Raw genomic sequence first — 12,890 nt, forward strand, 5'->3', positions numbered from 1 at the left:
AAAGTCATAAATAAAGATAGCATAAAAGAGATCTTTTAAAATTTCCTTTATGCAGTCCAGGTGTCAGTGTAGTTATTTTGAAATCATTATTTTTTCACCGAAAAATAGCTCCGTCTAGCCGAAGTTCGGCCCTGTTCTGGTTCTGGTCTTTGTCAAATTACTTTGACGGGCTTTGACACTTTTGACAGTAAAGTGACAGTAACAAATGCGAATGTTGGTTATGTTATGTTGTTCAGTAGAAATTTTCATTTATATTTTATAATTTGTAATATTTACAATTAAAACAACCATGCCAATTTATGAGACGTTGAGCAGTGATAAATTAACTGTAGTTCTTGATATAGGATCTGCATATACAAAGTAAAACATACCTTCCATGGAAATTTAACCATATTTATGTTACTGTTTTTCAGATTTGGCTTTTCTGGTGAATTTGCTCCTAGGACAATTATAAAATCGGTAGCTAGATGTAAGAAAACTGGTCAGCTAAGAAGAATATGGGATTACGAATCTGCTGAAGATCTGTATGATCTGTTGGTAGAATTCTTGCATGTAATTTATTTTAGATATGCTCTCTTAAGTCCAAAAGACAAACCTGTGATCATTGTTGAATCCTTGCTCTGTCCAACTCTGTTTAGGGAAACTTTAGCGAAGGTAATGTTCTAAACTTGAATTTGTAATTGCATATTTGTGTCTGAATAATTGAATGCTATCCTGGAACAATGTTGTAATGCCAAATCAGATTTTGTTGACAAACTGGACACCTTATAATGGATCATTTTGAAAAAAGGGATCTTTATGAGCGTAATATGATAGACTAGAGGATGCATAAAGTAAAGTCTCACAATATTTTCAGTCAGTATTACATTAGTTTGCGCATATAAAGTGTTGTTCCATGAAAAACTCACATATGAAATTATTGGCGGTTACAACGTTGTTCCAGCATAACATTCAATTAGTGTGAGGAATAAAATTATGATTTAAATTGCTTGAAAACTTTGCTTTTACTTTTTTTTACATTTTCATATGTACATTTATCTGCAAAACCGTCATCATCAATCAGCCAATCACACTGGACATAAGCTTCCCTCAGTTCTTTCCAGTGTTCTCTAAACTGGGCCACTTATAGCCAGTTTCCTTCTACTCTTTTTACTTTGTCAACTGATCTAGTCAGTTGTCATCCTCTACTACTTTTATAGTTTGTCAGTCTCCATTCCATGATTTGTCTTATCCACTGCCCATCTTGTGTTCTAGCTACCTACCCAATTCCACTTAAGAGTAGTGATTATTTTGATAATGTCTTGAACTCCTGATCTTTGCCTGATTATTGGTTTGTTATGTGGTGTTAAAGGCTCACTTTCAGCATTGCATTTTCTATGGCTCCTCGTATAACTGAGATTATTTGTGCTATTTTTACATCAGTGTTACAAGTCTCTGTTCCATAAGTTTGTACAGGCAAAACACATTGTGTACAAGTTTGTACACGCATATAAACATTTCACTTGAGACATATGAATTTTTTAAATATGGCTTAGTTTGCCAAATACTGCCCCTGTCAGGCCTGTTCACTTCTATTGGGACCATGCACATTCAGCAAAGCGACACCTATTTCTACACTCTGCAACTTTATTCGCACTTTTAATTATATTGGCCAATTATATTAGTCCTGGTTACTGGATAATTGTCAAGGCCATAGTCCAAAAAAAATAAGAAGAAAAAATAAGATTCAGGTTATGTTATTAAAACGTAAACAATTGTATGTAGTAAATAAAATTAGTTATTAAAATGCAGTACTGCAAGCAAAATACAATTAATTAAATTTACCTTTATATAATAATTGCATATCGATGGCTTAGTGTGAAAACCTCGTATCTCATTTTTTTCGAAAAATGACATTTTGGTGGTTTTAGTTTGAAAACCTTGTATCTCCCGATTTACAACTGTTAGAAAAAATCCAGATAACTAGACTATTTTCTACAGCTGAAAAAAGAAACCACGTATATCAATTGCTCTCTTGATTTAGTGTGAAAACCACGTATATGTATAACCAAGAATTTGGACCAATACACGTATATGTATAACCAAGAATTTGGACCAAGATAACCAATAATTTGGAGTGTTTGTTTGAGAGATTCGACTTGCAGAAATATTTTTTGTGAACAACAAAAGGTAGTCCGGCATATAGAAACATTTTTGAACTTTAAATCAAAAGATTTGTATTGTATCGACCTAGTATTTGGAGGTGTGCAATAAGCTATGAAAAATGAAAACCTCGTAAATAATAATAAACACAACCTCATTTGAGATGAAAAACACGTATATCAAGATATACGAGGTTGTCATAGTTACTTGGACAAAGGCTCTATATACTGCAAGGATATTTACGTGTTTTTCATAGTTAATATTTGTATTTCCAATTACATTTAACACTTTTTGCTCTGGGCCAATATCAGATATTTGTCTCAATGTGCTGGAATTAAAAATGCGTAACGTAATTTTTGTTTTAAGGTTATATTATGCAGAAAATCAGTTTTTTGCCTCTCGTGTAAAATTGTAATTTAATGAGATACGAGGTTTTCACACTAAGCCATCGATATCATATCAATATTGTGGAGTAACATATAATTTTTCTTCTTCAATGACAGTAGATATGAAATGTACGTCAATTTGACAATTTCAATTGACAATATGAATTATTTAAGAAAGTTGCAATATTTCTCCGCTATTCGCGCACAATTGTTTCTCAATTCCCTTCCAAGTACTTGCACACCACGAATATTCCAAGTGCTTGATTGTCTCCGCTTATTTTGATTTTGTGTCCCAGATATTTTTAAGTGTCTGTGTATATGATATCTTTAAAACAAACAACTCGCTTCAACAGAACACAAAAAACAGTAATTTATTTTAGTAACTATATTAAATTATAAATGATCAATTTAACAATAAAACATGTTATATTAATTGGTTTCTATATTTTTATAGGTTTTATTTTCCCACTATGAAATTTCAATGATGCTTAGTTTACCTTCACATTTAGTTAGTCTGGCCAGTATTGCGGTTGATACTGCTGTGGTTGTAGATATTGGATACAAAGAAGCTGTGGTGATTCCAGTTTGCCATGGTTTGCCAATGATCCAAGCATGGCAAGCACTACCGATAGGATCTGAAGCTATACACAAGTAAATAAGTTTCAGTTTATATTAATATTAGAACCAGCAGATGAACCTTACATTCTTGCTTGCCTATTGATATAATTTCTGGAGAGTTTAACTGAAGTTCTTACTCTTACCCATAGACATAAATATAATACCTCAACTATGTGCTGCAATCTAAAACTGTGTGACAAGTATGACAGAGAAAAATGTTTGTATTAGGGGAGGGGGAAAGTCATGTGGTAGATAAACCCAACATCATTGGATAACCCCGTTCGAAAGAGATGCCATCTCCTAATACAAACATGTTTCTCTATAGCGCAACTCATACAGATCTAGTGAAACAAGTAAACGTTGTTCTACCCCAAAATAATTGAAATAATATTCGAAAATATTACCTCAATCATTCAAGATAGCCATCGCTATACCCTTAGCTTAGCTCAGTCACTCAGGTGTGTGTTTATCTTGTCCTAATCTTAGAAATGAAGTATGAAAATTTAGAATGGAAGCAAACAAAACAATATTTTTAACCAATCATGTTTATTGTTCATAAAGATATAATAAAAATATATCTTATTATGTGCTATTTTTAATGGGAATCAGCCACAATTTTACCAAAAAAATGATTTTATTAACGGTTTGAAGCCCAAATCGGGTTTCGTTGTCAAAATACAAAATACTACTCTATTACTAAATACAGTAGTATTTTGTATTTTGACAACGAAACCTGATTTGGGCTTCGAAACGTTAATAAAATCATTTTTTTGGTAAAATTGTGGCTTCTTATTCCCATTAAAAATAGTTGATAATAAAAATGCCACAAGGAAATAGCTTCAGAACAACATTATTATGTGCATTAACAAATATATTCAAATTCTTGCCAAAAACTAACAGTTCTGGATTATACTTATGACTTTTGGTAGCTGGTATTTGATGGTAACTTCCTGATGTCGAATGGTACTGCTGTAGACTTCTTGTAGACCTGGGCAGATGTGGCCCTAAGTCCCTGCAGCTGGCAATGGTAGGCGTTGCAGTATATCTAGATGTCATGGTCCCATTGCTGTTAGCCTTAGTGTCATCACTGGCGATAGGCTTTTTTTGAAGCAAAAACCCAAGAGAATATTAATTGTTGATGAAAAAAAAATCTAATTTTCAAATTACATGCCTTTTTAAGGAATAATTCTTCCCTTCCATTTTGTTTGTGTCAGGGAGTAGGGATGAAGTGACACTGTCATTGAAAACGACATTTGAAATGACGACCAAGTAAGTATGAAGTAGCAGGCATGTTCTGTATTGAAAGACAGAAACTTACAGAGTAAGAATATACGGGGTAGGTTCAGTATGATGACTTAGATGTTAGATGAAAAGAGATATTAAATAGAAGATAATAAAAGAGGATAATAAAAGAGGGCGCCAACGAGTTTTTAACGAAGAAAACAGGTAAAACAAATAGAAGAAAATTATTACTAATGAAATATTAAATAAAATAAAATGATTATTTAAAAATAAAATAACAAAGATGTGACATTTGTAACGTTACAATAGATTGCTGCAGTAGGTATTATATTATGTCTTTGCTCTTACCTATTTACAAGTACTTTATTTTTAGTACACTTCGCGTCAAAAAAACTGGTACAACTCTTATAACCGAAAATCGTGTTTTTCAAGTTGTGTAAGTTGATCTTGTCACAAGTGTCATTCCAATTTCTAGGGCAACGTTGCCAGTTCAACGAAAATATTATATCAAACTAGGTAAAAACGGGCTGTGCGACAGACCGCATTTTTTAATATACTAAAAACTAAAACAATTGTAATTATCTGTCATCTCAATTAAGTATCCATACATTGATTCTTGTTTTATTATAATTTATGAAAATATTTCAATTCAAAAATAATGATAAATAATAAATCTTGATATGACTTTAAATTATTATGTTTAAGTCAAATCGAGAGGTGTGATTGGTTTCTCGTAAATTGTAGGACAAAACTGCATTAAGTTGTGTAGAATAAATAAAACACACTGGAAAAATTAAAAATTTAATTTGAAATTACTTAATACAAAATGAATAACTTTTACAGTGAACAAGTGTGTAATTTAAATATATGTATTACAATTCGAAATATACATTTTAAACGTTATTTTTTTGTATTTAGATTTCGTGCAATTCCGTTATCTGTGATGGCAACAACGAAGTGATTAACGAACAATAATTGTCAGTCTGAACACAGGTTTACATTGGGAAAAAAAAGTGTACCAGTTTTATATGACGCGAAGTGTACATTCTAGAACTGTTTTTGTAAGACTTGCTAATTTAAGTAGAACAACCAGACTTTCCAATCCATTCTAAATTTCTTTGTTAATTAATCTGATCTATTCAAGTTTTTCTTAATAGGACCATACGATTAGCTAAAACTAATCCTTTTTTAGCAAATTGAGAACACTGCTTAGTAGTAACAACACAGGAATACAAAATTTATCAGAAGAAACATTGGAGGATATTAAAGTTAGATGTTGTTTTGTAACAGAGAAAAATAGAGCTGAACAATTAGCACAGGCAAAACCTGATATAGTCGCTTGCCCAGATGTGAAATATCCTATAGGTAGGTTAAATTATATGTAAAATTGTTGTTTTAGAATATAAATATAAATTCATCTTTTGTTTCTACCTCATTAGTGTCTCTCTATTCTTCTTCTTAGGATCTGCTTAGGGCATACTTTCTATAAGTTTTTGTTTGGATATCATATCTTATACCTTTCAGTGAGATGTCATATTCTTGTTGCCATTGCTCCATTTGTTTTTTTTTTCAACCATGGTCATAGACCAGTCACTGGCATTAATGTTCTATTTTTTCTCCTGTTCTATCTTTCTTTTCCCTTTTTCTCCTAGCATCCTTTGCAAGTCTATCCACTATTTCATTTCCATTAATTCCATAATGAGCCTTAATCCAAACCAAAGAAATTTGTTTACCTTTATTCATAAGTGACTGGACTGCTTCTAAAATCATTATAATCACTACTGATGAAGAGCTAGATAATTTAGTTTGTATTATTGTGTCTACCGTGCTATCTGGTACTGTAATAAACTTACTCTTATGATGGGCATTAATATACCTCAAAGCTTGAAGAAGAATTGCGATGAGGACATCAGTGTAAATAGACACTTGAGTTGAAAGTTTAAATTTTTTGAATGGTTTATTTGGAGTTTATTTTCATTTGAATGGTAAAAGGCACATAAGTGCACTCGTTAAATTTGGATCCATCTTTATAAATACAATCTGACTCTGTGATAAAAAGATAAAGATAAAGTTGTGTAATTTTACCTCAAATATTAAGGTTTTTTAACAGTAGGTAAGAGAGAAATCGAAAAAAGTACATTTTTATACACTAAATTGTTAATAATTAAAAAAGACGCCAAAGTATCTGCACAAAATGTATAGGTTTTCTCTATACAGGCCTGTAAAATTTCATATATCTGGATTTATCACTTTCCCGATAGAAATCTTATTTTTCTGATCTCGTTGTGTATACAGTATGTCCCTTTAAGTTGTATCCATATGGAAAACTTTTTTATTATTAATTTTACGAAAAAAAAGTATTCTTTATAAAAATTCTCCATGGTCCAAAACCCAAGATTCAACCATCAGATATCAAATTTTATGAATGTTATACGAGGTATGTCAAAAAGTTTGAATTTCACTCAAGAGTAAAGTAGCTTTATTTTTCACAATATTGAAAATTGCTATTATGAAAAGCTGTTTGGAATTAAAAACTATATTCTAATACCAAATTACATCCTTCTAATTGAAAAAAATTTTGTTTTGAAAAATTATTTATAACTAACATTATTTTCAGTTATTTCAATTCTGATAACGCTTTTATTATTAATCTTACGAAAAAAGTGATTCTTAATAAAAAGTTCTGGATGGTCTAAAACCTAAAATACAACCATCTTATAACAAATTTTATCAATTTTATACGAGGTATATGTCAAAAAAGATAAATTTAGATCAAAAGTAAAGTACCTTTATAGTTCAGAATATTTCAATTAGAAGGATGTAATTACATACTGAAACATAGTTTTTAATTCTAAATAACTTTTCAGAATAATAATTTTCGATATTGTAAAAAATAAATGTAGGTATTTTACTTTTGAGGGAAATTCATATTTATTGAGATACCTCGTATAAAATTGATAAAATTTGACATAAGATGGTTGTATTTTAGGTTCTAGACATCTAGACCATGCAGAACTTTTTATTAAGAATCGCTTATTTTCGTAAAATTAATAATAAAAGAGTTATCTAAATTGAAATAACTAAAAATAATGTTAGTTATCCATAATTTTTCAATTAGGATGTAATTGCATACTAGAATATAGTTTTTAATTCCAAACAACTTTTCATAATAGCAATTTTCAATGTTGTGAAAAATAAAGCTACTTTACTCTTGAGTGAAATTCAAACTTTTTGACATACCTCGTATAATATTCAAAAAATTTGATATTTGATGGTTAAATCTTAGGTTTTGGACCATGCAGAGCTTTTTATGAAGAATAACTTTTTTCGTAAAATTAATAATAAAAAGTTTTCCATATGGATACAACTTACAGGGACATGTATATTTATTTTGACATTTTGATTTCCACTTTAAAGGATTTCCAAAGTATCCATTTTCCAAATGAAAACTTTTAGATGGGTTGTTCATTGAGTTTATTTGTGTTTTTATTTAAATTTTACACTACATTTTTAACTTTTTTATTGTTTCTTTATAGGGGGAACAGAGAGTATAGTAGTGACTGGAAAAGTCAGGGAAAGAACTTTTGAGATATTGTATGAGGAAGACAATGATCATTTCTGTCTGTCAACGATGATACTTGACGCAATTTTACAAGTAGATCTAAATCTTAGACAGAAATTATCTGAGAATTTGTTATTAATTGGTGGAACAACTATGATACCAGGTTTCAAAGCCAGATTAAAAGAAGAACTAGAGCATCAATTGAAAAATGAACGGTACAGCAAATTACATTTGAAAGGATTTGGTTTTCATTCTGCTCCATGCAAAGAAAATTATGCTGCGTGGCTAGGAGGTAAGTTTAGTATTGTTAACTGTGACATACTCATGATGTCACGAAAGTTTTAGAGACATTTAACCAACCAATTTTTAAACTACAAGAATCACAGAATTGTCGAAAAGGTCCATAAAACAACTACACTAAAAAAATTTTACAAAAAGCTTTCTTTACCCAAATTTTTTTCAACTCAACTTGTAAAACAATAAAATAAAATCAAAAATGAATAACCATTTTCAATAAAATAAAAATAAACCATAAACCAAATAAAATAAAAATAAACCATAAACAAGATCATTTCAAATATATGTGTTACTATATTGCATACTCTGATTGAAATCTAAACCATAGATGTCACTTCTATAAATCAAAACTGTAGTATTGCCAGATTCCTACTAATAAAGAATATATGAAAACTGATTCCAGTGAGCAAAAGACCCATAAGTAAATCTAGACTCAGGTAGGGAGATAACATTTTAAAAGATTTAAATGGTGAAGAGATGATGGACTGAAAGCTACAGTGGAAGAGAGATGAATGCAAGACAAAACTTCTAAGGAAGATCTTTGACCTGTTAATGAAAATAGGATATAATATATAGATACAACCATGAGCTTTGTCAACTGTTCTAAGTAACACTTAAGTCGGAACTCAGTAGATTCCAGAGATTGAGATGGTCTGATCATCTAGTGAGGATGGATGACAGCAGATTCCTAAGTAGTGATCTAAATAACAAAATACAGAGCGGAAGACCCTTAAAGAGATTCAAGGGTGAAATGACAGCAGATACACCAAACCTCTTATGCGTCAAAAACTAGAGAAAAGGACATAAACAGGGGGCAAACATACAGCTTGGAGTGTACCGTCATTATGCGTAGAAGAAATGAGATATTCATGCCTATTCTGTAACTCATTTCGATGATAGAAGTCAGGAAAATCGAATAGAAGTGGCCAAGTCGAATAGAAGTGGCCAAGTCGAATAGAAGTAGTCAAAATCGGTATTCCGTAACTCCCTCGGAATCCTACAATCGGAATAGTGAATAGAAATGACTTCGACACCATTTACCCTGTCGAAATTAGATTTCGATAATCGGAATTGTGCTTGACGCAAGCGCATTGTATTTTGTTTTGACGTTTATATTTTATGTCTACTAATAATAATTTATTACTACTTATTTATCATTATTTATAGTATTTTTACCTTTTGTATCTGCTTAATTTTTAGTCTGTGGTGGTATTTACTTAGGGAATTGTATATTTATTTTTACATGTACGAGTATGCATCAAACCTAACCTTAAAATTGATTTGGCATCCGAAATTCAGATTCTGAATGCTGAATGTTTGCCAGTCACAGTGTTGCCAAATTTTTTTTGTTTATTTCTTGTACAATTTCAATCAATGGCATAATGTAGAAGAATATATTGTACAAGAACGTTTGAAATATAAAGAAAGACTTATAGCGTTGATTGATAAATATATTATACCAGTTTACTTGTATTTGTATCAATCAACGCTTTTAGAAAAGAAAATAATTATAGAAAAGACGCTGTTTTTGGGAAAAGTTGTTTATAAGTTATTATACCTGGAATCAAATCTTAAGATTGTATAATTATTAGTAATATCTTACATCATACACATTATCCTCATTTATCTTTTTTATTTATCAGTTTATCTTCTTTTTATAACAATTTTAATTAACTTTGTTTTAAAACCATTTATCATCTTTTGAGGTTTTTGTGTCCAATATTTACACTAATATTTTATTATTTACTTTTCAAAACGTTTCTTTTTTTGTTATTTCAAAACTATTTTTAAAAATGTAACTGTACGTAATGTGATAGTATGAAAAATTGAAGATATGGCAACGGTGTCCTATTTCAAATTTAGAACCAGCAACAAACAGGTCACAGAACACTAATTTTGCTTGACAATGCGAGGTTGCCACCCCCTCTTGACCGCGTGAAATAGAAATTGCCGATTTCGATTTAACCTGCTTACGATGTGAGTTACAGAATGACACGAAAATGACGCGATAGATATCAAACATTCCGATTTCAGGTAATTACGATTCGACTTGGTCATTTCTATTCGATTTGTTAAAAATTGCAGAATAGGGCTGATTATGTGACTTTTTATTTGACATACAAATTAAATGATATCATGTTGAAAAGTAGATGTTAATGCTTAGAATGTCTTATTCAAGTAAAAATGAAAACCTATAGAACTATAATCTTTCTTTCTCTAACCATCTGATCTTTATTGGACAATTTTAACCTTGTCTTTATTTTAGGTGCAATATATGGGGCAACCGAGCTTTTGAACATGAAAGCAGTTACGAAAGAAATTTATTTTAAAGACAACAAATTACCTGATTGGGTCCATTTAAGAGAAGGAGGTCGAACACTTTAAATATTTTGATAATTTTTATTCATATGATATTTTATAAGTGCATAAATAACACCTTTCTTCTTCTTCTGGCATCCCAGCTTATTTTCTAATATTATTTTAGGAATAAACGAATATTTTAGATGAAACAGTTTTTAAAATAAATTCTTTACTTGATTCCATTTCCACATCGAAATTTTTAAAAATAGTTACCGATGAGCAAATGGAAAAGTCAAAGCATTTACTTATATTTCGTAGTTTATTCCTAGCCGGATATTTGTACAAATATCTCATACTCTTGTATTAATCAATGCTTATTTATTTATATTTATATTCAACAAAATAAATTTTTTATTAACTTTATTACCTACTTATTTTTTTTACCTACCACTTTAAAAATGATTGTTAACATGGCCATATAATAGTCATATATACATAGTCATATAATATGGATGAAGAAAAAGTAATGCTCTTGCAATACTTGCAAAGTACCTTGAAGAAACCTATGAATTTAGAGAGGAAAATAATTTTGATAGACATTCCTCCAGGTAAAGGTTCCATCAACCGTAAAATCCTTAGGCAATTTGATCCTGTTATTAATAAGGAAATAAGGAGCATAATATGACTATTATGATGAATTATGAATCATTTGACAAACATAAGGCTTTAATCTATCATTATTTAGACAAGGCGAAAACGGCGGGTTCTTTGGACAAAATACTCCCATGAGATTTTTTTGCTAATCACATTCGTGAGACATTCCAGAATACGATTCAAGAAGTCGCCCACGCGAAAAGTGGTCCAAATTTTTTTTAACAATTTTTTTTAATCAAATTGCAAAAATATATGTTTTTGGCACGGACAAATTTTTTTTGGTTTTTTGGACTATTCTGGATAAAAAAGGTCTCTTATAATTTTTCTCTAAAGTTGATAGTTTTCGAGGTAAAAGCATTTTAAAATTAAAAAAACGAAAAATGGCGATTTTCAAGGCTTAATAACTCGGTTAAAAGTTATTACTATGAAAGTCAGAAAGTGACTAAATCAAAGTTTAAACCCCTCCTACAAGATCCTGAAGAAATTTTTGTCATTATTTGATTACTAAGCTATTATTTTTAGTAAAAATAATGAGCGCCATGCACCTATTAGGCGGCCGTCCATGATGAGTGCGAAAGAGATGCCATTCAGGCAGTCCAATGGCGCATTTCACTCGCACTCACATTTACAGCCGCGTCAATACGATCTTATCGCTCATTATTAATAAATAAAAATAACAGCTTAGTAATAAATTAATGACACAAATTTCTTCAGGATCATGAAGGGGGGGGGGGCTTTAAATTTGATTTAGTCACTTTCTGACTTTCATAATAATAATCTTTAACCGAGTTATTAAGTCTTAAAAATCGCCTTTTTCGCGTTTTTCAAATTTTAAATTGCTTATAACTCGAACACGATCAACTTTAGAGAAAAATTACAAGAAAACTTTTCTGTCCAGAATGGTCCGAAAAATCTAAAAAAAATTGTCCGAGCCGGACATATTGATTTTTGCAATTTGATTAAAAAAAATTGGACCACTTTTCGCGTGGGCGACTTCTTGAACCTTATTCTGGGGTGTCTCACGAATGTGATTATGCAAAAAAATCTCATGGGAATATTCCAACGAACACGCCGTTTTCGCCTTGTCTAATTAGAATCTGTGGGAATTAAAAAATACAGGCATATACTTTGTCTAATATACTTACCGTTGCACGTCTTCCGCGTCATAGCCCGTGACGTCACATGATACCAACACGAAATATTTAGGCGGTAGGTGTGTTCTTTTTTAGAATCATTTTGCCGAGTACACTGGAATTACAGCCACTAGACATATGTTATTATATATGCGTAGAAATAAAATTTGAAGATTTCTATTAATGTTAACTTAAAGAAATACACAATAATATGTTTCACGAATTTGTATAAATGGATTATAAAGCGTTTTTATGAAGCACATTTGTGAACACACTTTAACTGTAATCGAACAAAGGTGACATTTTAGCACAAATTGGTAACATTTATTTGACAGTTTCGGTGATGACACTTCATATTTGTTTTTATTCTTTACTATAAGTATTTGTTTTATTATATTTAGTTTCTATTATTAACTTTAACGTAAGATTATAACATAATTCTTGTTCTCTATTTCTAAAGTTTTTATTTATTTACATTGAATATTAATGTTCTCTATTTCCAAAGTTTTTATTTATTTACATTGAATATTAATTTATATACCCCATTTCACCAAT

General features: G+C 30.5%; 1 protein-coding gene across 1 annotated transcript; it reads left to right on the top strand.

Moving 5' to 3' along the window:
• The first annotated feature begins 183 nt into the window (after positions 1-183).
• Positions 184-10,971, top strand: LOC114327922 (actin-related protein 10). The gene is made up of 6 exons (XM_028276641.2): positions 184-360; positions 414-654; positions 2,983-3,179; positions 5,581-5,753; positions 7,925-8,242; positions 10,514-10,971. Exons 1-6 carry the CDS (start codon positions 290-292, stop codon positions 10,630-10,632), a joined length of 1,119 nt encoding a protein of 372 aa, XP_028132442.1. The 5' UTR covers positions 184-289; the 3' UTR covers positions 10,633-10,971.
• Positions 10,972-12,890: the final 1,919 nt, after the last annotated feature.

This window comes from Diabrotica virgifera, chromosome 3, assembly GCF_917563875.1.
Source record: "Diabrotica virgifera virgifera chromosome 3, PGI_DIABVI_V3a".
NCBI classification, from domain to species: domain Eukaryota; kingdom Metazoa; phylum Arthropoda; class Insecta; order Coleoptera; family Chrysomelidae; genus Diabrotica; species Diabrotica virgifera.

What these genes read in the sequence shown, in the direction of transcription:
- LOC114327922 (XM_028276641.2), top strand. Translation starts at nt 290, where the DNA reads ATGCCAATTTATGAGACGTTGAGCAGTGATAAATTAACTGTAGTTCTT. An exon ending in ATAGGATCTGCATATACAAA is followed by an intron (nt 361 to 413) that starts GTAAAACATACC and finishes ACTGTTTTTCAG; the next exon opens with ATTTGGCTTTTCTGGTGAAT. An exon ending in TTAGGGAAACTTTAGCGAAG is followed by an intron (nt 655 to 2,982) that starts GTAATGTTCTAA and finishes ATATTTTTATAG; the next exon opens with GTTTTATTTTCCCACTATGA.